Source organism: Pelophylax lessonae (genome assembly GCF_965119305.1).
Source record: "Pelophylax lessonae genome assembly, chromosome: 2".
In the NCBI taxonomy this organism is placed as follows: Eukaryota; Metazoa; Chordata; class Amphibia; order Anura; family Ranidae; genus Pelophylax; species Pelophylax lessonae.
The window spans coordinates 719715159-719741632 of record NC_138769.1 but is presented as its reverse complement, the minus strand read 5'-3'; the positions used below and the strand labels follow the sequence as shown (position 1 = coordinate 719741632).

General features: G+C 47.5%; 1 protein-coding gene across 1 annotated transcript in view; it reads left to right on the top strand.

Annotated features, from left to right (window-relative positions):
• The first annotated feature begins 18210 nt into the window (after positions 1-18210).
• P4HA3 (prolyl 4-hydroxylase subunit alpha 3) overlaps positions 18211-26474 on the top strand; it is a 140715-nt gene continuing 132451 nt past the window's right edge. The window contains exon 1 of the mRNA XM_082247764.1: positions 18211-18468. Within this exon, the coding sequence (XP_082103890.1) occupies positions 18245-18468 (224 nt within the window). The 5' untranslated portion in view covers positions 18211-18244. The remainder of the gene's footprint in view (positions 18469-26474) is intronic.

The window sequence follows — 26474 nt, the reverse complement described above, 5'->3', positions numbered from 1 at the left end:
GCTGAAGGCCCCAACACTGTAGGTGCTTCAATAGGCTACAAATCAAAGGCACCAAGGTGAATCCTCCTTGGGGAACGGGACCGGGAAACCTATTCATTTGAAGCACACAACACGTAACTGGGATCCCCTACCTCTTCCCACAGTCTTCCCAGACTGCACGCTCTTCCACAGTCTTCCCAGACTGCACGCTCTTCCCACAGTCCTCCCAGACTGCACGCTCTTCCACAGTCCTCCCAGACTGCACGCTCTTCCACAGTCTTCCCAGACTGCACGCTCTTCCCACAGTCCTCCCAGACCCTCTTCCCACAGTCCTCCCAGACTGTACGCTCTTCCACAGTCTTCCCAGACTGCACGCTCTTCCCACAGTCCTCCCATACCCTCTTCCCACAGTCTTCCCAGACTGCACGCTCTTCCACAGTCTTCCCAGACTGCACGCTCTTCCCACAGTCCTCCCATACCCTCTTCCCACAGTCCTCCCAGACTGCACACTCTTCCACAGTCTTCCCAGACTGCACGCTCTTCCCACAGTCCTCCCAGACCCTCTTCCCACAGTCCTCCCAGACTGCACGCTCTTCCACAGTCTTCCCAGACTGCACGCTCTTCCCACAGTCCTCCCAGACCCTCTTCCCACAGTCCTCCCAGACTGCACGCTCTTCCACAGTCTTCCCAGACTGCACGCTCTTCCACAGTCTTCCCAGACTGCACGCTGTTCCCACAGTCCTCCCAGACCCTCTTCCCACAGTCCTCCCAGACTGCATGCTCTTCCACAGTCTTCCCAGACTGCACGCTCTTCCCACATTCCTCCCAGACCCTCTTCCCACAGTCCTCCCAGACTGCACGCTCTTCCACAGTCTTCCCAGACTGCACGCTCTTCCCACAGTCCTCCCAGACTGCACGCTCTTCCCACAGTCCTCCCAGACCCTCTTCCCACAGTCCTCCCAGACTGCACGCTCTTCCACAGTCTTCCCAGACTGCACGCTCTTCCCACAGTCCTCCCATACCCTCTTCCCACAGTCTTCCCAGACTGCACGCTCTTCCACAGTCTTCCCAGACTGCACGCTCTTCCACAGTCCTCCCAGACCCTCTTCCCACAGTCCTCCCAGACCCTCTTCCCACAGTCCTCCCAGACTGCACGCTCTTCCACAGTCTTCCCAGACTGCACGCTCTTCCCACAGTCCTCCCATACCCTCTTCCCACAGTCCTCCCAGACTGCACGCTCTTCCACAGTCTTCCCAGACTGCACGCTCTTCCACAGTCTTCCCAGACTGCACGCTCTTCCCACAGTCCTCCCAGACTGCACGCTCTTCCACAGTCTTCCCAGACTGCACGCTCTTCCCACAGTCCTCCCATACCCTCTTCCCACAGTCCTCCCAGACTGCACGCTCTTCCACAGTCTTCCCAGACTGCACGCTCTTCCACAGTCTTCCCAGACTGCACGCTCTTCCACAGTCCTCCCAGACTGCACGCTCTTCCACAGTCAGGGCCGGCCTTAGGTGTTCAGGCGCCCTGTGCGAGCTAATCCTGTGGCGCCCCCCCCATCCTCACCTCTCGCCCCCCCCTAAACATGGCTGTATCTATTGAAAAACTATGTAAGAGTATAATTGCTGCTAATTGACTGCAAGTGGGTGCAGCAGCAAGATAAAAACTGGGAAAATGTCACCCAAATCTGTTTCTGTTGTAAAAAGTGCACAGTGCTAAATTAATAATGAAATCTGCATGGCTACTACAGTATACCTATCATATACCACTACTAAATAAATAACAATTAAATATTCATAACCTCTACAATGTGCAAAAAATGAATCAACATAGCGTGATTCCATAAAATACTTAGGCTTTTATTTAGGTCTGTTGAGTCAGTTTGGGGTGATTGGTGGAAGCAGCACATAGGGTGCTTTTTTGGCGCACACCTTCCGTTGAAGATTTGTCACCATAAATATTTGCACTTTGCGGCCTCATCATTTGCGAGCTGTGGCGGCCACACGGCGCCCCGTTGCCTATTGCACCCTGTGCGGCCGCACAGCTTGCACACCCCCAAAGGCCGGCCCTGTCCACAGTCCCCCCAGACTGCACGCTCTTCCCACAGTCCTCCCAGACACTCTTCCCACAGTCCTCCCAGACCCTCTTCCCACAGTCCTCCCAGACCCTCTTCCCACAGTCCTCCCAGACCCTCTTCCCACAGTCTTCCCAGACTGCACGCTCTTCCCACAGTCCTCCCAGACCCTCTTCCCACAGTCCTCCCAGACCCTCTTCCCACAGTCCTCCCAGACTGCACACTCACTAGCCCACCAGGCTGACTTCTCCTGGAGATCTCCTGGACGTGCTGACTCTCTCCTGCTATCCTTAAACCTGCTCCCGTGCCTCCAGGAGAAGATTCTTCCATGTGTTGTAGAAGGTCCCTCCAGCACCTGAGCCCCAGACCCAAGGTCACCCCCCCCAGACTAGGGGGCACCCTCAAGGACCACTGACAGCCTCCTTAGCACTCTATCTCCATCTTCCATCCAACTGCCCCTGCTGGCATGACTGGGGATTGGCTTTGTACCTCCTCAATACTCCAAGCAGCTCCTTCTAGACTTCCTACTCTACTTCTGGAAGCTTCTCCAAGGTTCCAGTGAGCAGCGGAAATTACCAGAGGTACTGCTGGACGAGTCATCCAGCCGCCCTGAGTCACTCAACCCTGACCCAGATTAAGCCCAGGCCTGGCTCTCAGGCTCAGCCAGGCCAATTTGCCTACACTAACCACTATGTACACTAGCTAGGGGGTGCTACACATTTATCATATATCCTAAGACTTAGGGTGGAGTGAACCGCGGCATCATTTATCCCCTAAAGACATCTTGTGGCCAAAAACAGGTGACAAATCTGGTTTAAACGTGTGTATTGCAGCTTGAGTGTCTTTTTTTTTTACACTGCCTGGGGGACTATTTTAATTTAAAAAAGTATGGTGTGCGGTGGAAGAACCCAATGGAACATACATATAGCAAACAGAAAATGTTTTGGTTGGGAAGGAAAACAAAAAAGGAAACATTACAATGATAACAGGGATAATTAGTAAATGATCACTAATTTACTAACAGACATATATCAGTGTGGATGTCACACCACTTCCTCAAACTCAATCTATCCAAAACCAAACTCATAATAATTCCTCTCCCATCTGCCCCTTCCCCTGATTTCTCTGTCAAAATCGATGGCACGACTATCAACCCGTCCCCCATGCCAAGGTTCTAGGTGTAATCCTGGACCTCCCATGCTCGCCTCCAGGACTTCTCCCAAGCCTCTCACATCCTATGGAACTCCCTACCCCAATCTGTACAACTGTCTCCTAGTCTGTTTGTTTTTAGATCCCTGAAAACCCTCCTCTTTAGAGAAGCCTAACCTACCTCCACCTATCAAGTATTTTCCTTTTCTCCATCAGCTCATCCCGCACAGCTATTACTTTTTCTATTATTTGACCCTCCCTCCTAGATTGTAAGCTCTAATGAGCAGGGCCCTCTGATTCCTCCTGTATTGAATTGTATTGGAACTGTATTGTCTGCCCTCTTGTTGTAAAGCGCTGTACAAACTGTTGGCACTATATACAGTAAATCCTGTATAGTAATAATCATTTCCCCCAGGGTAATTAGGTACCCAACATCATGTCAAGTTTCAAAGTTATGAGCGCAGATGAAACAACAACTAACTTAATTGCCCAACATTTTCCATAGGTGACACCCTAAAAGCCTCTACAGGCTCTAAGGGCCCTAGAATGATTGCTCCCGCCCTGGTGTGTGCAGCGACATGTAACATGTATATCGCAATCATGGTTTTCCTATGTAGGCACACTTGGTGTGTGTGTTTTTCAGGCATGTGCACAGGGTGCACCAGGTGTGCCTGGGCACACCCTAGTAATCATCCTGTGCTGGGCAGATTCCCCCTGCTGCCTGGCTGCAGAGAAAGAGACTGCAGAATCTCTGTCCTCAGTCCCTTTCTCTGTCTCAAAGTGAGACATCAGGGGTCTGTTTAGATTTTACCAAAGCCCCCTAATAGGGCTCCTAAAAAAAAATTGTAAAATACAATACTGTAATATAAAATTATGTTGAAAAAATTTGTAAAAAAATAATACAATTTTAAAAGAGTAATACTAAAAATTAAAAAAAAAACTACTAACACCAATCTCTGCCCTTCTAACACTGTCCACTGCTCCACTGACACCAATCTCTGCCCCTCTGACACCAATCTCTGCCCTACTGACTTCGTCCACTGCTCCACTGACACCACTCTCTGCCCTACTGACACCGTCCACTGCTCTACTGACACCACCCACTGCTCCATTGACACCAATCTCTGCCCTACTGACACCACCCACTGCTCCATTGACACCACTCTCTCCACAACTGACACCATCCACTGCTGCACTGACACCAATCTTTGCCCTACAGACACTGTCCACTGTTCTACCAACACTACTCTGCCATACTGACACTTTCCACTGCTCCACTGACACCAGTTTCTGCCCTTCTGACACTGTCCAATGCTCTACCAACACTACTCTCTGCCATACTGACACCGTTTACTGCTCCACTGACACCAATCTCTTCCCTTCTGACACCATCCACTGCTCCACTGACACCAATCTCTGCCCTACTGACACCATCCACTGCTCCACTGACACCACTCTCTCCCCAACTGACACCATCCACTGCTCCACTGACACCACTCTCTCCCCAACTGACACCATCCACTGCTCCACTGACACCACTCTCTCCCCAACTGACACCATCCACTGCTGCACTGACACCAATCTCTGCCCTACTGACACCATCCACTGCTCCACTGACACCACTCTCTCCCCAACTGACACCATCCACTGCTGCACTGACACCAATCTCTGCCCCTCTGACACCAATCTCTGCCCTACTGACTTCGTCCACTGCTCCACTGACACCACTCTCTGCCCTACTGACACCGTCCACTGCTCTACTGACACCACCCACTGCTCCATTGACACCAATCTCTGCCCTACTGACACCACCCACTGCTCCATTGACACCACTCTCTCCACAACTGACACCATCCACTGCTGCACTGACACCAATCTTTGCCCTACAGACACTGTCCACTGTTCTACCAACACTACTCTGCCATACTGACACTTTCCACTGCTCCACTGACACCAGTTTCTGCCCTTCTGACACTGTCCAATGCTCTACCAACACTACTCTCTGCCATACTGACACCGTTTACTGCTCCACTGACACCAATCTCTTCCCTTCTGACACCGTTTACTGCTCCACTGACACCAATCTCTGCCCTACTGACACCATCCACTGCTCCACTGACACCACTCTCTCCCCAACTGACACCATCCACTGCTCCACTGACACCACTCTCTCCCCAACTGACACCATCCACTGCTCCACTGACACCACTCTCTCCCCAACTGACATCATCCACTGCTGCACTGACACCAATCTCTGCCCTACTGACACCATCCACTGCTCCACTGACACCACTCTCTCCCCAACTGACACCATCCACTGCTGCACTGACACCAATCTTTGCCCTACAGACACCATCCACTGCTCCACTGACACCACTCTCTCCCCAACTGACACCATCCACTGCTCCACTGACACCACTCTCTCCCCAACTGACACCATCCACTGCTGCACTGACACCAATCTCTGCCCTACTGACACCATCCACTGCTCCACTGACACCACTCTCTCCCCAACTGACACCATCCACTGCTGCACTGACACCAATCTTTGCCCTACAGACACTGTCCACGGTTCTAAGGACACTACTCTCTGCCATACTGACACTTTCCACTGCTCCACTGACACCAGTCTCTGCCCTTCTGACACTGTCGAATGCTCTACCGACACCACTCCCTGCCATACTGACACGTCCACTGCTCTACTGACACCACTCTCTGCCATACTGACACCGTCCACTGCTCTACTGACACCACTCTCTGCCATACTGACACCGTTCCCCACTGCTCTACTGACACAACTCTTTGCCATACTGACACCAATCTCTGCCCTACTGACACCAATCTCTGCCCTACTGACACCGTCCACTGCCCTACTGACACCAACCTCTGCCCTACTGACACCAACCTTTGCCATACCGACACCGTACACTGCTCTACTAACACCAACCTCTGCTCTACTGACACCAACCGCTGCTCTAATGACACCAACCCCTGCCATACTGACACCGTCCACTGCTCTACTGACACCAACTTCTGCTCTAATGACACCAACCCCTGACATACTGACACCGTCCACTGCTCTACTGACACCGTCCACTGCCCTACTGACACCAACCTCTGCTCTAATGACACCATCCACTGCCATACTAACACCATCCACTGCCCTACAGACACCAACCGCTGCTCTATTGACACCATCCACTGCCCTACTGACACCATCCACTGCTCTACTGACACCATCCACTGCTCTACTGACACCAACCTCTGCCATACTGACACCAACCTCTGCCATACTGACACCGTCCACTACCCTACTGACACCGTCCACTGCTCCACTGACACAGTCCACTGCTCTACTGACACCAACCTCTGCCATACTAACACCGTCCACTGCCATACTGACACCGTCCACTGCTCTACTGACACCAATATCTGCCTTACTGACACCGTCCACTGCTCTACTGACACCAATCTCTGCCCTTCTAACACTGTCCACTGCTCCACTGACACCAATCTCTGCCCCTCTGACACCAATCTCTGCCCTACTGACTTCGTCCACTGCTCCACTGACACCACTCTCTGCCCTACTGACACCACCCACTGCTCCATTGACACCAATCTCTGCCCTACTGACACCACCCACTGCTCCATTGACACCACTCTCTCCACAACTGACACCATCCACTGCTGCACTGACACCAATCTTTGCCCTACAGACACTGTCCACTGTTCTACCAACACTACTCTGCCATACTGACACTTTCCACTGCTCCACTGACACCAGTTTCTGCCCTTCTGACACTGTCCAATGCTCTACCAACACTACTCTCTGCCATACTGACACCGTTTACTGCTCCACTGACACCAATCTCTTCCCTTCTGACACCGTTTACTGCTTCACTGACACCAATCTCTGCCCTACTGACACCATCCACTGCTCCACTGACACCACTCTCTCCCCAACTGACACCATCCACTGCTCCACTGACACCACTCTCTCCCCAACTGACACCATCCACTGCTCCACTGACACCACTCTCTCCCCAACTGACACCATCCACTGCTGCACTGACACCAATCTCTGCCCTACTGACACCATCCACTGCTCCACTGACACCACTCTCTCCCCAACTGACACCATCCACTGCTGCACTGACACCAATCTCTGCCCCTCTGACACCAATCTCTGCCCTACTGACTTCGTCCACTGCTCCACTGACACCACTCTCTGCCCTACTGACACCGTCCACTGCTCTACTGACACCACCCACTGCTCCATTGACACCAATCTCTGCCCTACTGACACCACCCACTGCTCCATTGACACCACTCTCTCCACAACTGACACCATCCACTGCTGCACTGACACCAATCTTTGCCCTACAGACACTGTCCACTGTTCTACCAACACTACTCTGCCATACTGACACTTTCCACTGCTCCACTGACACCAGTTTCTGCCCTTCTGACACTGTCCAATGCTCTACCAACACTACTCTCTGCCATACTGACACCGTTTACTGCTCCACTGACACCAATCTCTTCCCTTCTGACACCGTTTACTGCTCCACTGACACCAATCTCTGCCCTACTGACACCATCCACTGCTCCACTGACACCACTCTCTCCCCAACTGACACCATCCACTGCTCCACTGACACCACTCTCTCCCCAACTGACACCATCCACTGCTCCACTGACACCACTCTCTCCCCAACTGACACCATCCACTGCTGCACTGACACCAATCTCTGCCCTACTGACACCATCCACTGCTCCACTGACACCACTCTCTCCCCAACTGACACCATCCACTGCTGCACTGACACCAATCTTTGCCCTACAGACACCATCCACTGCTCCACTGACACCACTCTCTCCCCAACTGACACCATCCACTGCTCCACTGACACCACTCTCTCCCCAACTGACACCATCCACTGCTGCACTGACACCAATCTCTGCCCTACTGACACCATCCACTGCTCCACTGACACCACTCTCTCCCCAACTGACACCATCCACTGCTGCACTGACACCAATCTTTGCCCTACAGACACTGTCCACGGTTCTAAGGACACTACTCTCTGCCATACTGACACTTTCCACTGCTCCACTGACACCAGTCTCTGCCCTTCTGACACTGTCGAATGCTCTACCGACACCACTCCCTGCCATACTGACACGTCCACTGCTCTACTGACACCACTCTCTGCCATACTGACACCGTCCACTGCTCTACTGACACCACTCTCTGCCATACTGACACCGTTCCCCACTGCTCTACTGACACAACTCTTTGCCATACTGACACCAATCTCTGCCCTACTGACACCAATCTCTGCCCTACTGACACCGTCCACTGCCCTACTGACACCAACCTCTGCCCTACTGACACCAACCTCTGCCATACCGACACCGTACACTGCTCTACTAACACCAACCTCTGCTCTACTGACACCAACCGCTGCTCTAATGACACCAACCCCTGCCATACTGACACCGTCCACTGCTCTACTGACACCAACTTCTGCTCTAATGACACCAACCCCTGACATACTGACACCGTCCACTGCTCTACTGACACCGTCCACTGCCCTACTGACACCAACCTCTGCTCTAATGACACCATCCACTGCCATACTAACACCATCCACTGCCCTACAGACACCAACCGCTGCTCTATTGACACCATCCACTGCCCTACTGACACCATCCACTGCTCTACTGACACCATCCACTGCTCTACTGACACCAACCTCTGCCATACTGACACCAACCTCTGCCATACTGACACCGTCCACTACCCTACTGACACCGTCCACTGCTCCACTGACACAGTCCACTGCTCTACTGACACCAACCTCTGCCATACTAACACCGTCCACTGCCATACTGACACCGTCCACTGCTCTACTGACACCAATATCTGCCTTACTGACACCGTCCACTGCTCTACTGACACCAATCTCTGCCTTACTGACACCGTCCACTGCTCTACTGACACCATCCCTTGCTCTACTGACACCATCCACTGCTCTACTGACACCATGCACTGCCCTACTGACACCGTCCACTACTCTACTGACACCAACTCCTGCTCTACTGCACCGTCCACTGCTCTACTGACACCGTCCACTGCTCTACTGTCCATTGTCATACTGTTCTAAATAGTTGTGGAGAGAGTGGTGTCAAGTGTTTGAGCTTTGAGGGGCACATCCTAATGCAATAGGCTGTGCACACCTATGGTGTGTTTACATACAGTATGTATGTGCATGTCTGTGGGGGCTCAACATTTTTTGGGGGGTTTTAAGTGCTTTTGTGTACCTTTAAGTTTTTACACCCCCCTTTGTGATAGCATTTTTACTGTGATGGGTTCTCTTTATTGAGACGTCAGGGATTTGTGTCTCATCTGCCATCTACTGAAGCTAAAGGAGCATTAGCCCTCATTCACATTGAATGCGGATTTTAAATCGTGTGACTTCATCTGATGTCAGAGCGACTTCAGGTGTGACTTGGAAGACATCTGTGCAGCTTCATACACAGATGTCTATGCAAGTCGCACCTGGAATCGTCAAAAGTAGTGCAGGAACTACTTTTTCAAATCGACGTGGCACCGCAAAGTTGCCGTTGCAGCGATTTGAACAGTGCCATTGCCGACAATAGGGTGTGACTTGTAATGCGATTTAACGTGTCAAATTGTACGATGAGTCGCTCTGGTTTGAAAAGCCAAAAAAGCCAGAAAAGAGGAAATGATTGTTGTTTCTGGGTTCTTAGTAGAAAGGGGAGATGAGTAAATGAACGTCTACCTCTACCTGGTGACAACTGCCATGAAGGTCCATCCACTTCTTTTCCGATGGATTTCTCCCAATAGGAATAGTCGATCTATAGTCAAAAATACAAACAATGGATATGCTACACACAGGGAAGAAAAATTAAATCGAGAGTTGGAAGATACAATTATAAGTTGTCTGATCGATTGAAATTTAACCAAGTTTACGACCAAATCAGTTCATTGCTGCCAATCGATGTAAAGCAATCATTCATTTTCTGCCCTGGCCATCGATTCGGTTTAATCACATCCTATCTAAATCATTCAGAAGCAAAGATATAGCTATTTAAATAGTTTCTGATGGCTCAGTTCACACTGCTTCGACCTGAAAGTCACGAGACTAATGCTGGCCATACACTATACAAAAAATCGTTCAAACTCATTTTCGAAAAACCAACACTCGGCCGTGAGAGCAAATGATTGTGCCGTCATGTAATGGCCGATAAATCTTTCAATGGACATAAATGAATCCAATTTTGGTTCATTTTTTTCACATATACCTGGTGCAAACAGTTTGGACGAGAAACACATTAACCTTTCAATTTATCGTTTGTTCGGCAGAAAATTTCCAAACTTGTCATTCGTTTTTTGGCTCAAAAACGTCACAACTGATTCCTGATTTGTGCCAATTACCTGGCCCGAAAAACGAACGAACTGTCTAAATGACCGAATTTCATCCGATTTTTCATATAGTGTATGGCCAGCATTACAGTGAGACTTGAGTAGACACAAGTCTGTCTGAAGTTGCCTTGGACGAGTACAGGAAGGTAAAGGAGGAAGAAATCCCTCGTGCCGCACATCCACGGAGTCCTGTAGTGGAAATGAGAGTGGCAACCTCAGCCTGGGCTCCCGCAAGGCCATGCCCTATTCCTCATGACTAAGCTCCAGGGGGGGCAGAACGAAACGTGTTTGGGGCGTGGCCTGGCGGGAGCCCAGGCTGAGGTTGCCACTTTCATTAATACTACAGGACTCCGTCGATGTTCGGCACTGGTAAGTGGCGGCCCGTCCATTAGGGGCATAGGGGCGCCCCCCCCAGACTTGTATAAAGTATTCAAAATTTCTACTTGAGTAAAAGTACAAGTGCTCGATCAAAAAGTGACTTGAGTAGAAGTGGAAGTGCTCGCAGAAAAAGTTACTTAAGTAGAAGTACTAAAGTATTCAACATTTTTTTTACTTAAGTATTGCAAGTAGTTTTTTCAAAAAAATTGCTACTTAAGTACTAAAAGTAAAAAGTACCAGTAGTTTTGAAAAAAAGAATTCTACTCAAGTACTGAAAGTAGAAGTACAAGTACTGTGTTATGTAGTTATTAAAGAAAGAAGTCAAAAGTTTGATCATCATATTGTTTTTTATTATTTCAAATGATTTATTCAAATGATTAACCTAAAGGACAATCACAATTCCTTAGGTTGTAACTTTTTGTAAACAAAAAACAGATAAAGTATGTCCCTCCCTTCCCCTTTTAAAGCATCCACCTTTTAAAGCCAGGGGTGGTCTCCTTCCTGAGCTTCCTCACTCTCACAGCCAGGCAGATCACTTGAAGTTGAAGGGCGAGGGGTGGAAGTCGGTGTTTTTGGTTCGTCCATCTTTTCAGCTGATCAAAAGGCAGAACAGGAGAATGCGCAGTCTTCTTAATCGCGGTTTGATTTGATTTGCTCAATTGATGATGATGTGCCAGGCCAGCTTCATCAAACCTACAACGCTTAAAGTTAAAAATGCATCAAAAACTACTAACAAAGTGCCTGCAATTATATATATATATATATATATATATATATATATATATATATATATATATTCTTCTTGTATTCAAAATCATCGCCCACAGTATCAAAAATAAAGTGACATGTCTGTGCTAAATGCAGTGCAAATTATTCCCACAATGTAAATTTAATTCATATAAAATATATATGACAATACCACAATAAAATAAGTTGTGATTGTGAATAAGATAGGTGCAAGTTTAAGTGTGTAAACTAAACTTTATAAGGAAAAGTCCATAACTGAATTCCAGTGTGCAATCTAAGAAGTGCTTGTCACTTGCTGTCAGATGCTTCCACCTTTCTTCTGTGATCTGCTCAGTAAAGTGGTGGACTGGATAGCCTCTCTCTCTGCCTCTCACCTTAGTAGCACTGGCACTGCACTGGTTCAAAAAGCTGTCTATATTATTTTCATTATAAGAACTTGTCAGAACATGCTTCCACCACCTGTCCTTCACACTAGTAGTGCTCATTTGCTTTGCTCAAGTCAAGTGCCACTGCCAGTGGCCACTGCAGTGCAGGCACAGCCGCACAGGCAGAGGCAGGCCGCAGGAAGCACAGGCACCACCACAACACAACACTTATGGTCCATGGACCATGGATGGTCGGATAATCATCATAGCCGTCAGTCTCACTCTTCTTGGTTCAAAAAAGCCACCCATGACCCGTGTGTATATAATATATTAATATTTTATATTGATTATTTGATTCTCAAATGGCACATTTGCCATGGCAAGGATTAGGCCCTCTCCACGGTCCACCTCACTCACCTCATAGAGAAAAAGATGAGATAACGAAGAAAATGCTCCGAGTTCTGCTCCCGAGTCCCGCCGCCCGTGTCACAACTCCTCTCAGTAAGGGCCCTAAGGGGTGGAGTCTGAGTGACACACAACACGTCTAGAGGCAGAGACCTCGAGCGGGAAGACGGCAGCACGGCTCCTCCAGTGCGGTCTTAACTTGATGATCATGACAGTGATTCCGCGGGCCGTGGCGCGAGCGAGGCTGTGGGATTGATTTGAGTTGTGCTGCCTACTGCTACACGCTACCTACTACTACTACTAAATTGTGAGTCAGTATATTTTATTTCATTTTTATATATAAAAGCGGTATTGTTGAGCACTACTAGCCATTAGATCTCCTGGCTGTCACTTTGTCACATGTTGGGGAATCACATCGGCTCGGCTCCAGAAGTGGAGGGTGTCCCCGTCATCCTGCCAGGGCCGCCAAGAAGTTCATCACCTAATCTTAAGTTATTAATATCTTATGAGGAGAGGACCTATGAGATTGAGAATTGAAATAATTAAATATATATGGCTTTTTGAACCAGTGCAGTCAGTGCCAGTGCCACCCAGATGCTATCCACCAGTGCCACCACCATTAAGTGTGTTGGTCGGTCACTCGAGCACTGAAGGAGGTGGAAGCATCTGACAAGTGAAGTGACACTTTAGATTTGCACACTGGAATTCATTTATGGACTTTTCGTTATAGATAGGTTTACACACTTCAACTTGTTGCACGCACCTGACCTAACTTATTTCATAACTTATTTTATTGTGATTTATTGACATATTTTATATGAATTGAATTTACTGTTACATTGTGGGAATAATTATTTTCACTGCATTTAGGCTTTAGCACATTCATGTCACTTTATTTTTGATACTGTGTGGAGTGTTGGCAGGGCACTGGGGGCAACAATGATATTATATCGATTGCACAGGCACTTTATTCGCACACCCAAGTTGTGTTTGTTAGTAGTTTCTTGATGCACTTTAAGCGCTGTAGCACAATTTATTTGTTTGTTTCATATTTTCTTTTTATTGGAAAGATTTGGTATAGCAGCTTTTATTATACACAGCCTTTATTTTCCTATGCGCTGATTTACAAATGACATTATACACATTTTTTTGAGCTTCATGAAACCTGCCATCTACTGTTCTGGCAGTGGTAATTTTTTTAAAAGTAACGAGTAACTATGCAGCACAAAAAAAAAATACTTGAGTAGAAGTATCGAAATCATCAAAAAAATGTAGTGAAGTAAAAGTAGAAGTAGGAGAAAAAAATTCTACTCTAGGAAAGTAAAGATACCACATTTCGGTACTTAAGTACAGTACTTAAGTAGTTCTACTTCGTTACTATACATCTCTGCGCCCCCCCCCATCCATGCATTCGGCCCCCTAATCTACATGCAGGGTGCCGGACGCATGGATTCCAATGGGGATTTTTTTTTAAGCACGTGATTAGAGCTAGAGGCTCTAATAGGCTTCAAAAAAAGGGTGGGCTCGGGCGCAGAGCACTGCGCCCTGAGCCCGCTCAGTTGTGTGACAATAGCGAATGAATATTCACTATTGTCACATGGATTCTCCTCCTGGTCAATCAGGAAGCGGGTCCTGAGACCCGTTTCCCAATTGGCCGAAAGGAGAAGCCATGCTATTGGCCAAGGAGGAGGAGGCGGGAGGAGACGCAGGGGAAGCTGCCGCTGATGCCTGCCCTAGAGGCTCTAATAGGCTTCAAAAAAGGGTGGGCTCAGGGCGCAGAGCACTGCGCCCTGAGCCCACTCAGTTGTGTGACATTAGCGAATTAATATTTGCTATTGTCACACGGATTCTCCTCCTGGCCAATCAGTTTCCTGATTGGCCGAAAGGAGAAGCAATCCTATTGGCGAAGGAGGAGAAGGAGGGAGGAGATGTAGGGGAAGCCCTACCAATGAAGGAGGACATGGAGGAGACTGAGGGGGAAGCCGCCACCTCCACGTGTCAGTCCAGGGGCAGCACAGGGTGAGTGAGCCAGCGGGGGGGGGGGGGGGGGTGCGGTGCGGTCTGTGGTAAGGTCCGTCTGCCGCCCCCCCTGACCAATGAAGCACCAGCTGCCACTGGCACTGGGAATTTCTTCTGCTTTTTTCCCTTCAGTGATCACAGGAGCGGAGACGAGCCCCATCCCTCACCGGCACTCCTGCACTGGAACTACCCGCACTACTCCCCACGATGATTGAGCCTGAGTGGCACACTAACTGATCGTGGGTCACAGGAAGTAGTACAGGAAGCTTTTTTAAAGTCAGAGTGACTTCAGTAGTGCTAATTAGGACGGCTCTAATTGACTAACATGGGATTTCACATGTCAAGCGACTTGGGGTCTCACAAGTTTGATCCCAAGTCGCAGCAGTGTGAACCGAGCCTGATCAGAACACAAAATTGCAGCATGTATAGCCACTATTAAATTACTATTATTAACCGTTTCCGGACCACCCGCCGCAGTTATACTGCGGCGCAGGGCGGCCCTCCTGCTCGAACCGACATAGGTCTACATCGAACGCGCGCCTGCAGCTAGGGGGCGAACGCAAGCCGCCGGCGGTGCGTTCCCACCCCCACTCTTCAACGGGGACTCCGATGCACAGGGCAGGTGGCTCACATTGCCACCTGACACCCGCTATCGCTCCCCGCTGAGAGAGAAGAATCGTCAGATGTTGTAAACACAACTGACCGTTCTTCTCTCTGGAATGATCACAGAGCGCCTGTGATCCTTCTATATAGGATCACAGGTCTCTATGGTAATTTCACAAGCCCCGCCCCACACAGTAAGAAACACGCCCCTAGGTACACATTTAACCCCTTGATCACTTACTGTGTTAACCCCTTCCCCACCAGTGTCATTATTACAGTAACAGTGCATATTTTTAGCACTGATTACTGTAATAATGTCACTGGTCCCCCCCAAAAGTGTCATAAATATCAGTCAGGGGTCCGATCTGTCCACCGCAATGTCGCAGTCCCACAAAAAATTGCAGATTGCCGCCATTACTAGTAAAAAAACAAAAAAACAATAAAAATGACATAAATCTTTCCCGTAGTTAGTAGAAGCGATTACTTTTGCGCAAACCAGACAAAATACGCTTATTGCTATTTTCTTCTACCAAAAATATGTAGCAGAAAACAAATTGACCTAAAATGTTAAAAAATTTTGATTTTGAATTTTTTTTTTTTTTTGGGAATGTCATATAGCAGAATGTGCAAAATATTGTTGTTTTTTTTTTTCAGAATTGTCGTTCTTTTTTTGTTTATAGCGCAAAAAATAAAAATGGCACAGGTGATCAAATACCACCAAAATAAAGCTCTATTTGTGGGGAAAAAAGAACATCAATTTTATTTGGGTACAGCGTCACACGACCACGCAATTTTCCATTAAATTAACGCAGTGCGGAATCGCAAAATATGGCCTGGTCTTTAGGGGGGCAAATCCTTCCGGTCCAGAAGTGGTTAAATAAAACAATTAAGGTATATTATTCTAAAAAAAACTCTAAAAAAAAAAAAACAAATTTAAGAACTGTTAGCAGAAAAATATTATACAGTTGGTTTTGGCTTTATAGGTTTATATTCATTTTAAAACCTCGTATGCCGGAGAAGTTTTAAGGAACGAGTTGACTTTTGGCATTCTGCTGTGAGATCGGAGGAAGGGGAATGAATGGGGCTGCACAAAGAATACTCCATTCCCCACCTCCTCCCCCCAGCCTAGGCAATCCCACAATTATTAGACTGCTGCAGAGGAGCTGCCAGAACACAGCGGACAGCAGGGACTCACTCGGCTCTCCTTTCACCCAGCACATGAAGATGCTTCATTCTCCCTAGAGCAAGATTGCTGGTTTTTGTTCAGAATCTCATCTCCAAAAGCTTTGGGTGGATTTGTACTTTTGGTTCTGCATTGTCCCTTACCAAACTTCTAGAGGAAAAAGAAAACTTTGTGGTTTGGGTGGATTTGTATTCTTGGATCTGTCCCATCCATAACCGAATTTCAAGAAGAAAAAAGAACTCTTTGCAGTTTGGGTGGATTTATATTCTTGGATCTGTCCCATCCATAACCGAATTTCAAGAAGAAAAAGAACTCTTTTGGGTGGATTTATATTCTTGGTTCTGCCCTGTCCCTCACCAAATTTCTAGAGGAAAAAGAACTCTTTGCAGTTTGGGTGGATTTATATTCTTGGTTCTGTCCCATCCATAATTTAATTTCAAGGAGAAAAAGAAATCTTTGCAGTTTGGGTGGATTTATATTCTTGTTTCTGTCCCATCCATAATCGAATTTCAAGGAGACAAATAAATCTTTGCGGTTTAGGTGGATTTATATTCTTGGTTCTGCCCTGCCCCTTACCAAATTTCTAGAGGAAAAAGAAAAATTTGCATTTTGGGTGGACTTGTATTCTTGGATCTGTCCCATCCATAACCGAATTTCAAGAAGAAAAAGAACTCTTTGCAGTTTGGGTGGATTTATATTCTTGGTTCTGTCCCATCATCCATAATTTAATTTCAAGGAGAAAAAGAAATCTTTGCAGTTTGGGTGGATTTATATCCTTGGTTCTGCCCTGTCCCTCACCAAATTTTCAGAAGTAAAAGAAAACTTTGCAGTGTGGGTGCGTTGTACTGTTGGTTCTACTCAAATTTTATCACCAAAGTTTCTAAGGAAAAGAAGAATTTTGCAATTTGTGTGGATTTGTACGCTTGGTTGTGCCGCATCCAACACTGAATTTCGACAGGAAAACGAAAACCGTGTGGTCTGGGCAGATTTCTACACCTGGCTCTGTCCCATCTATAACCGAATTTCAAGAAGAAAAATAAATCTTTGCAGTTTGGGTGGATTTGTATTCTTGGTTCTGTCTCATCCATAACCAAATTTCCAGAAGAAAAAGAAATCTTTGCGGTTTGGGTGGATTTGTATTCTTGTATCTGTCCCATCCATAGCTGAATTTCAAGAAGAAAAAGAAATCTTTGTGGTTTAGGTGGATTTGTATTCTTGTATCTGTCCCATCCATAACTGAATTTCAAGAAGAAAAATAAATCTTTGTGGTTTAGGTGGATTTGTATTCTTGTATCTGTCCCATCCATTACTGAATTTCAAGAAGAAAAAGAAATCTTTGTGGTTTAGGTGGATTTGTATTCTTGTATCTGTCCCATCCATAACTGAATTTCAAGAAGAAAAATAAATCTTTGCGGTTTGGGTGGATTTGTATTCTTGTATCTGACCCATCCATAACCGAATTTCAAGAAGAAGAATAAATATTTGCGGTTTGGGTGGATTTTTATGGCTGGCTCTGCCCCATCCATCACCAAATTTTCTGAAGAAAAAGAAAAGTTTGCAGTTTGGGTGGATTTATACATCTGGTTCTGTCCCATACATTACTGAAGTTTTCAGAACAAAAATAAATCTTTTCACTTTCGGTGGATTTGTACCCTAGTTCTGCCCAATTACTAAATTTTCTTAGGAAAAATTGGCAGTTTGGGTGGATTTGTATGCTTGGTTCTGCCCCATCCTTCACCCGATTGCCAGAAGAAAAATAACACTTTGCGGTTTCGGTTGATTCGTATGCTTGGCTCTGCCCTGTCCATCACCGAATTTCCAGCAATAAAAGAAAACTTTGCAGTTTTGTTGCGACTGTACGCTTGGTTCTTCCCCGGCCACTACAAGGCATGGCTACCTGCCTGCGAAGGATGTGGATCTGTGGCCGTCGTTCTTGGGATGGAAAATGGATGTGGGTCTTGTTTCTGTGGTTGGGATTTATAGACCTCGTCTTTGCAGACATGTACAGCTCCATGTCGAATATCCAGCAGGCTCTGGAGACGGAGAAGGTGTTAATAGACCACCTGGGGACTTACTTGCAGGAGGAGACCTACCGGCTTAATGACCTACGGAGGTAAGGTGATACTAAACGTCGTGCTAATTACTTTTCTTTATCTTGTAAAGCTGCCCATACACCAGTAGAATTTAATTGGAAGTGTTTTTATTTTCTTAACATTCCTTCAATTTTTTTTCAATGGATAGTTAGGTAAAATCGACAATTGTTTTAGACGTTAGTAATGAGAAAATTCGAAGGAGCTGGATGGAAATTTTTTCTTGACTGAACAAAAATTAAACTAGGCTCAGGAAAAATCGTTTATATTGCAATGAAACATGATTGATATCTCTGGGATTCCATTCAAATAGCAGATCTGGAAGAAATATTAGTAATAAAAATTAGTTACTCAATGATAGCAAGATCAATGGTACTGGTGTACATTTCTGTATAAAAGTAAATCAAACAATATATAGCCAGTTTTAGGTGGATCTGAGGGCATTTTATTTTTCTAATATTTTTTGGATAGGAGTAAGGGATGTTATAACCCATTAGTTGGTTTTTTCTTTGCTTTTTACTCTCACATTGAGATTTTCCTTCACTTCCTGCCCCATAGCCAAAACAGGAAGTGAAAAAAAGTCCCTTCAAAATGAAGAAATTCCTGGTTGGAACTAGTGTCCCCAGGGCCGTCTTTACCACAGGGCAAAAGGGGCAGCTGCCTGGGCCCAGTCATTGTTGTGGGGCCCAGTGCAGCTGCACCTTTAGCCCGCACTGCCTGCAAACAGGTAATAAGTGGATTTTGCAGGGCCCAAGAAAATATATGCCCAGGGTCCAATCAATATTAAAGAAGGCCCTGAGTGTCCCCATTGGAAGTTCTGGTGACAGCCCAAAGTTTGGCTATCACTTTCATGTTCATGTTCGGAGATAATGATCACCAGGACAAAGATAGAATGTGACATTTTCTAACGGGGGCACAGACCGTAATAAAAACCTGGCATGGGTTCTAATCCCTCTCTACTCTAAAACTAAAAAAAAATGTGTATTTACACTGATATTACAGTGCCTAGAAAAAGTTTTCATACCCCCCTTGAAATCTTCCACATTTTGGCATGTTACAACCAAAAATGTAAATGTATTTTATTGGGATTTTATGTGATAGACCGACATAAAGTATCACATAATTGTGAAGTGGAAGGAAAATGATAAATGGTTTTCAAAATTTCTTACAAATAAATATGTGAAAAGTGTGGCGTGCATATGTATTCACCCCCCCCCCCCCCCCCTGAGTCAATACTTTGTAGAACCGCCTTTCCCTACAGCTGCAAGTCTTTTTGGGAATGTCTCTAACATCTAGAGAGGGACATTTTTCTCAAATGGATTTAGGTCTGGACTCTGACTGGGCCATTCTAACACATGAATATGATTTGATGTAAACCATTCCATTGTAGCTCTGGCTGTATGTTTAGGGTCATTGTCCTGCTGGAAGGTGGTGCTTGGCGGCGCGTGTACGCCCCCCCAGCACCACGTGCTGACCAACGTAGAGCTGTGTCGTTTCGTGCACCCGAGCCAGCCTGCTGCAGTAAAACTGCGGCGGGTGGCTGGCCTTAGGTGTTCAGGCGCCTTGTGCGAGCTAATCCTGTGGTGCCCCCCCACCCCAGCGCCCTACACATTTTCTTTCACTTTTTTTGCACTTCATTTGACTTTTCTTTTTTATAATCACTAATAACTTAGCCCCCCTTACATTAGAGACCCCCTTACATCAGAGACCCCCCACACAGAGCCCCCTTACATCAGAGACCCCCACACAGAGCCCCCCTTACATCAGAGACCCCCCACACAGAGCCCCCTTTACATCAGAGACCCCCCACACAGAGCCCCCTTTACATCAGAGACCCCCCACACAGAGCCCCCTTACATCAGAGCCCCCCACACAGAGCCCCCCTTACATCAGAGACCCCCACACAGCGCCCTCAGAGCCCCCCACACAGAGCCCCCCTTACATCAGAGACCCCCACACAGCGCCCCTTACATCAGAGACCCCTCACACAGAGCCCCCTTACATCAAAGACCCCCCACACAGCGCCCCCTTACATCAGAGACCCCCAACACAGAGCCCCCTTACATCAAAGACCCCCCACACAAAGCCCCCTTTACATCAGAGACCCCACACACAGAGCCCCCCTTACACCAGAGACCCCCTTACACCAGAGACCCCCTTACATCAGAGACCCCCCCACACAAAGCCCCCCTTACATAAGAGACCCCACACACAAAGCCCCCCTTACATCAGAGCCCCCCCCCCCACAAAACCCCCCTTACATAAGAGAGCCCCCACACAGAGCCCCCCCCCCTTACATAGGAGACCCCCCACACAGAGCCCCCCCTTACATGAGAGACCCCCACACAGAGCCCCCCTTACATCAGAAACCCCCTACACAAAGCCCCCCTTACAAAAGAGACCCCACACACAGAGCCCCCCTTACATCAGAGCCCCCCACACAAAGCCCCCCTTACATAAGAGACCCCCACACAGAGCCCCCCCTTACAAAGGAGACCCACCACACCAGTGGCGGCTGGTGCTCAAAATTTTTGGGGGGGCGCAAAAAGAAAAATGTAATAGGTATTGCTTCGCGGCAAAAAACGCTGTAAAAAATTGCGTGACTTTGAGGTCATGGTACAGGCATGGCACAGATGATGGAATAGGCATGGCACAAGTGATGGAATAGGCATTGCACAGGTGATGGTACAGGCATGGCACAGGTGATGGTACAGGCATGGCACAGGTGATGGAATAGGCATGGCACAGATGGTATAGGCATGGCACAGGTGATGGTATAGGCATGGCACAGGGGATGGAATAGGCATGGCACAGATGATGGTATAGGCATGGCACAGGTGATGGAATAGGCATGGCACAGGTGATGGTATAGGCATGGCACAGGTGATGGTACAGGCATGGCACAGGTGATGGAATAGGCATGGCACAGGTGATGGTATAGGCATGGCACAGGTGATGGAATAGGCATGGCACAGATGGTACAGACATGGAACAAGTGATGGAATAGGCATGGCACAGATGGTATAGGCATGGCTCAGGTGATGGAATAGGCATGGCACAGATGGTACAGGCATGGCACAGGTGATGGTATAGGCATGGCACAGATGGTATAGGCATGGCACAGGTGATGGAATAGGCATGGCACAGGTGATGGAATAGGCATGGCACAGGTGATGGAATAGGCATGGCACAGGTGATGGTATAGGCATGGCACAGGTGATGGAATAGGCATGGCACAAGTGATGGAATAGGCATGGCACAAGTGATGGAATAGGCATTGCACAGGTGATGGTACAGGCATGGCACAGGTGATGGTACAGGCATGGCACAGGTGATGGAATAGGCATGGCACAGATGGTATAGGCATGGCACAGGTGATGGAATAGGCATGGCACAGATGGTGAAATGTAAAAAATCCGCGCTTTAGGATGATTTTTAACCTTTTATGTAATTATTGGTACTGGCTGCAGCCCACCTATAAACTATATTCCTGGAAATATAGTGAGGGTAAGAAATAAGAAAAAAAGGTGTATGGCGCTGCCAAAATATGCCTGATATTCCGTATATCTTTCAATTATGCTGGATATATATAAAATCGGTGTGTGTCTCCTATGTGAGTATAAAATTAATAAAGTGTCAAGTGCATCGTATGTATAATCCTGTAAAAAGGGTATGATAAGTGTAACAATAATGGGTGATCCAATCCTGTGTGAAGTGCACAATAGTGCTGAAACAATCTGCAAATATAAATAAAAAATAAATAAAGATACTGTGTGAATAAAAACGTATATAAAGGTGAGTGATATCAAACCTAATAAGTAGAAAAAAATTATAAAAATCAGTTGGATCTACTTAAAAACATAGTGACACATAGGTGAACTGTGAAAATCCTTAGAAGGTGTAAACTGTGCAACAAATAGCATCATAGGTTGGCATAAAACTGTGAAAAACGCAGGTATATAAAAGTTGTAAAACCACTCTAAATTGCTGTGAAAAACACAGGTATATAAAAGTTATAAAAACACTCTAAAAAATAGAAGCAATAATCCAGGTACTGGTTAATCCGTAATGGCTAAAGGGCCTAAAAAGAAGTCCCACAATAGTAAAACACTCCCTAAATTGGGGGTGCAAAAGGTGACTTTGGTGCAGGTGCTCTAACAGAGATTTTGGAGGTGCTCGGATGCCGGTGACCATTCAGTGCTCCCCGTACCCCTTGGACCGCACTCACCAGAGTGGATCACCACTGCAGGGGTATCAGGCCTTGGATATGTAATCCTGGGGTCCCCTTTTCTGGTTGCTATGATACCAGTGTAGTCCAGTATCTTGCCCGGGTCCTACGTGCCAGGGTCCTTGGGATTGGGGTCCACGGGTATATATGGGGGAAGAAGGCTCACATAGAGTGGTACCGTTTAAAATACTTTATTCAAATCAAGAAATGGGTACTTACAAACGTAAGGAAATAGATCGGCAGGTAAAAAACAGTAATGGTTGCACGCTTCCGGGACGCCGTGCGTTCCACGGTCCGGATGTGTGTATCACTTTGGCGGATGTGGCGCGATGACGCTCTACGTACGTTTCGTCGGTGTGACGTCTTCAGGAGTGGCACAGATGGTACAGGCATGGCACAGATGATGGAATAGGCATGGCACAGATGGTATAGTACACAGGTACAGGCATGTCACAGGAGGAGGACTGACAGGAGGACTCACCTACCGGGCTGCTGCTGCTGCTGCACAGGGCTGGACTCACTCGTCTCTCTTCCGAGACCCAACCGTGACCGACTGGTTCCAGATGACCTCCTCACCTCACGCTGCGCCTGCAGCCTGGTCTGGATCCGGATGCGGTCTCTCTGCAGTGCCGCCGTCCCGTCCGTCCACGAAGATTAGAAGAAGGCCTGCCGCCGCCCGATCCGACTCGCCGACTCCCGCTGAGTCCTGGTCTCCGTCCGTCTCCACTGTGCTCGGGCGGAAAGGAAGTCGGAAGGCGGAAGCGGTGATCGTGACGCCGGGGTGGTGCACCACCCCACGCGTCACGTCACCAGATGATGTCCTACTGTGATTGGTCCAGGCTGGAGTCTGGACCAATCACAGCCCGGACATCAGAAAAGTGGGGGGTGTCGGGGCGCATTGCTCTGCGCCCCGATGACCCCCTGAAGAGCTGGCCGAGGGTGGGGTCAAAAACCCCATCCCCCCATACCCAGGACACAGTCCGGCGCCCCTAGTGAGCGAAAATTTTACATTTTTTTTTTTAATCTTTCCTCTTTCTTTTTTTTTTGGGGGGGGGGGGGCGGCGCCCCTGTGCCCCCTATCGGCCGGCCGCCACTGCTCCACACAGAGCCCTCCCTTACATGAGAGACCCCCCCACACAGAGCCCCCCCCTTACATGAAAGACCCCCCACACAGAGCCCCCCCTTACATTTGATGCAGGAGAGAGCTTATTTACCTTAGTGCGGAGGCTCACCACGAGGAGAAGGGCGGGAGTAGGAGGAGCTGACAATCTCTCCTCTGGCATCCCTGGAGAGGAGGGATCTGTCAGTGGCGGCGGATCGGAGACTGAGCTGTGTGAGACATACACAGCTCAGCCCTGGAGCAATAGGAGACCGAGGCACAGCCGCACGGCGGGAGGTAAGTGGTGGTCGCGGCCTGTGTTAACCCTCTCCAGGCCGCAGTCGTCACTTACCTCCCGCTGTGCGGCCTGATCATGTACGAGCTGTGATGGCCGCATGGCGCCCCTGTTGCCCATGGCGCCCTGTGCGGCCCCACAGCTCCCACACGCCAAAGGCCGGCCCTGGTGGCCAGCAAGTGGTTAAAATAATCGCCGGTGATCCTGCCATGAAGGTCCTTTCTTTTATGGGGTGACAACACCCCATCTTCCAGTTGTGCTCCTGTGTTGTCACTCTGTCATTTGCTCTCCCAGTGGAGAATAAAAGACGCTCTGCTAATGCACATTGCACAGACATGGTCCACCATTGTCAACCCAGGAAAGTCACCTCTAGCAGCCATTGCTGGAGTGCATGTACTGTAGACATGAAGTTAATGCAAAGAGGCTGCAGAAGATCAACAGCACAGACATGCAGCAAAGAAAGGAAAAAGTGAAAACAGTATTTTATGTCAGTTGTTTATGATACACAGAGATTTAGCACAGTTATTGTAGTTGAGTTAGACTTTACGGCTGGTATAAGGGATATCAGAACAGAATTTCTCATTTGTTCTCAGCGAAAGCAAATATGTTCAATCACACACCGGCCTCATATATCTCTCCATAGAAAGCCAGAAGCTGATACTATAGACCCCTAATACCTGGGGGACTCCTGTGGGCCCCGGGGTCATGTGATTTGTACCAGGATCCAGTGAGCTGTCTCTGTATATGATTAGAATATTCGGGGAGTTTGGTATATGATGATCTGAGCTCGGAAGCTCTCAGCGGATGGGATACGGCTAGTTTAGTATTTACCGAGGATCATAAATATACAAACACTTCATTTAGAGAGCAATGCACACCAGACCCTACCATGGAGGGGTCTACAGGACCGGAGAAAGGGCCCCTTTGTCTATAGACCAGCACAGAGAACGCTTCATGCTAAAAATTAATCTGCTGCATCTGTAATGTGTTATATACACACTACTGAGAGGAGAGCGAGATATGAGATAGATAGATAGATAGATAGATAGATAGATAGATAGATAGATAGATAGATAGATAGATAGATAGATAGATAGATAGATAGATAGATAGATAGATAGATAGATAGATAGATAGATAGATAGATAGATAGATAGATAGATAGATAGATAGATAGATATCGAATATATATTATATACAGTATCTCACAAAAGTGAGTACACCCCTCACATTTTTGTAAATATTTTATTCTATCTTTTCATGTGACAACACTGAAGAAATGACACTTTGCTACAATGTAAAGTAGTGAGTGTACAGCTTGTATAACAGTGTAAATTTGCTGTCCCCTCAAAATAACTTAACACACATTAATGTCTAAACCGCTGGCAACAAAAGTGAGTACACCCCTAAGTGAAAAATGTCTAAAATGGGCTCAATTAGCCATTCCCCCCCGGTGTCATGTGACTCGTTAGTGTTACAAGGTCTCAGGTGTGAATGGGGAGCAGGTGTGTTAGATTTGGTGTTATCGCTCTCACTCTCTCATACTGGTCACTGGAAGTTCAACATGGCACCTCATGGCAAATAACTCTCTCAGGATCTGAAAACAATAATTGTTGCTCTACATAAAGATGACCTAGGCTATAAGAGGATTTCCAAGACCCTGAAACGGAGCTGCAGCACGGTGGCCAAGACCATACAGCAGTTTAACAGGACAGGTTCCACTCAGAACAGGCCTCGCCATGGTCAACCAAAGAAGTTGAGTGCACGTGTGCAGCATCATATCCAGAGGTTGTCTTTGGGAAATAGATGTATGAGTGCTGCCAGCATCACTGCAGAGGTTGAAGGGGTGGGGGTCAGTCTGCCAATGCTCAGACCATACGCCGCACACTGCATCAAATTTGTCTGCATGGCTGTTGTCCAAGAAGGAAGCCTCTTCTAAAGATGATGCATAAGAAACCCCGCAAACAGTTTTCTGAAGAAAAGCAGACTAAGGACATGGATTACTGGAACCATGTCCTGTGGTCTGATGAGACCGAGATAAACTTATTTGGTCCAGATGGTGTCAAACGTGTGACAAGCAGAAGGTAGGGAGAAGGCAGTATGGAAGAGACAAGCAGGGAGAAGGCAATATGGAAGAGACAAGCAGATGGTAGGGAGAAGGCAGTATGAAAAAGACAAGCAGGTGGCAGGGAGAAGGCAGTATGGAAGAGACAGACAGGATGCCGAGAGAAGGCAGTATGGAAGTGACAGACAAGAGGCAGGGAGAAGGCAGCATGGAAGAGAAAAGCTGGTGGCAGGGAGGAGGCAATATGGGGGAGACATGCAGGAGGCAGCGAGAAGGAGCCAATTTCCCAAAACTGCGCTCTTTGCTAGAAAATATCAAATGGGATAGAACCCTGGAAACAAA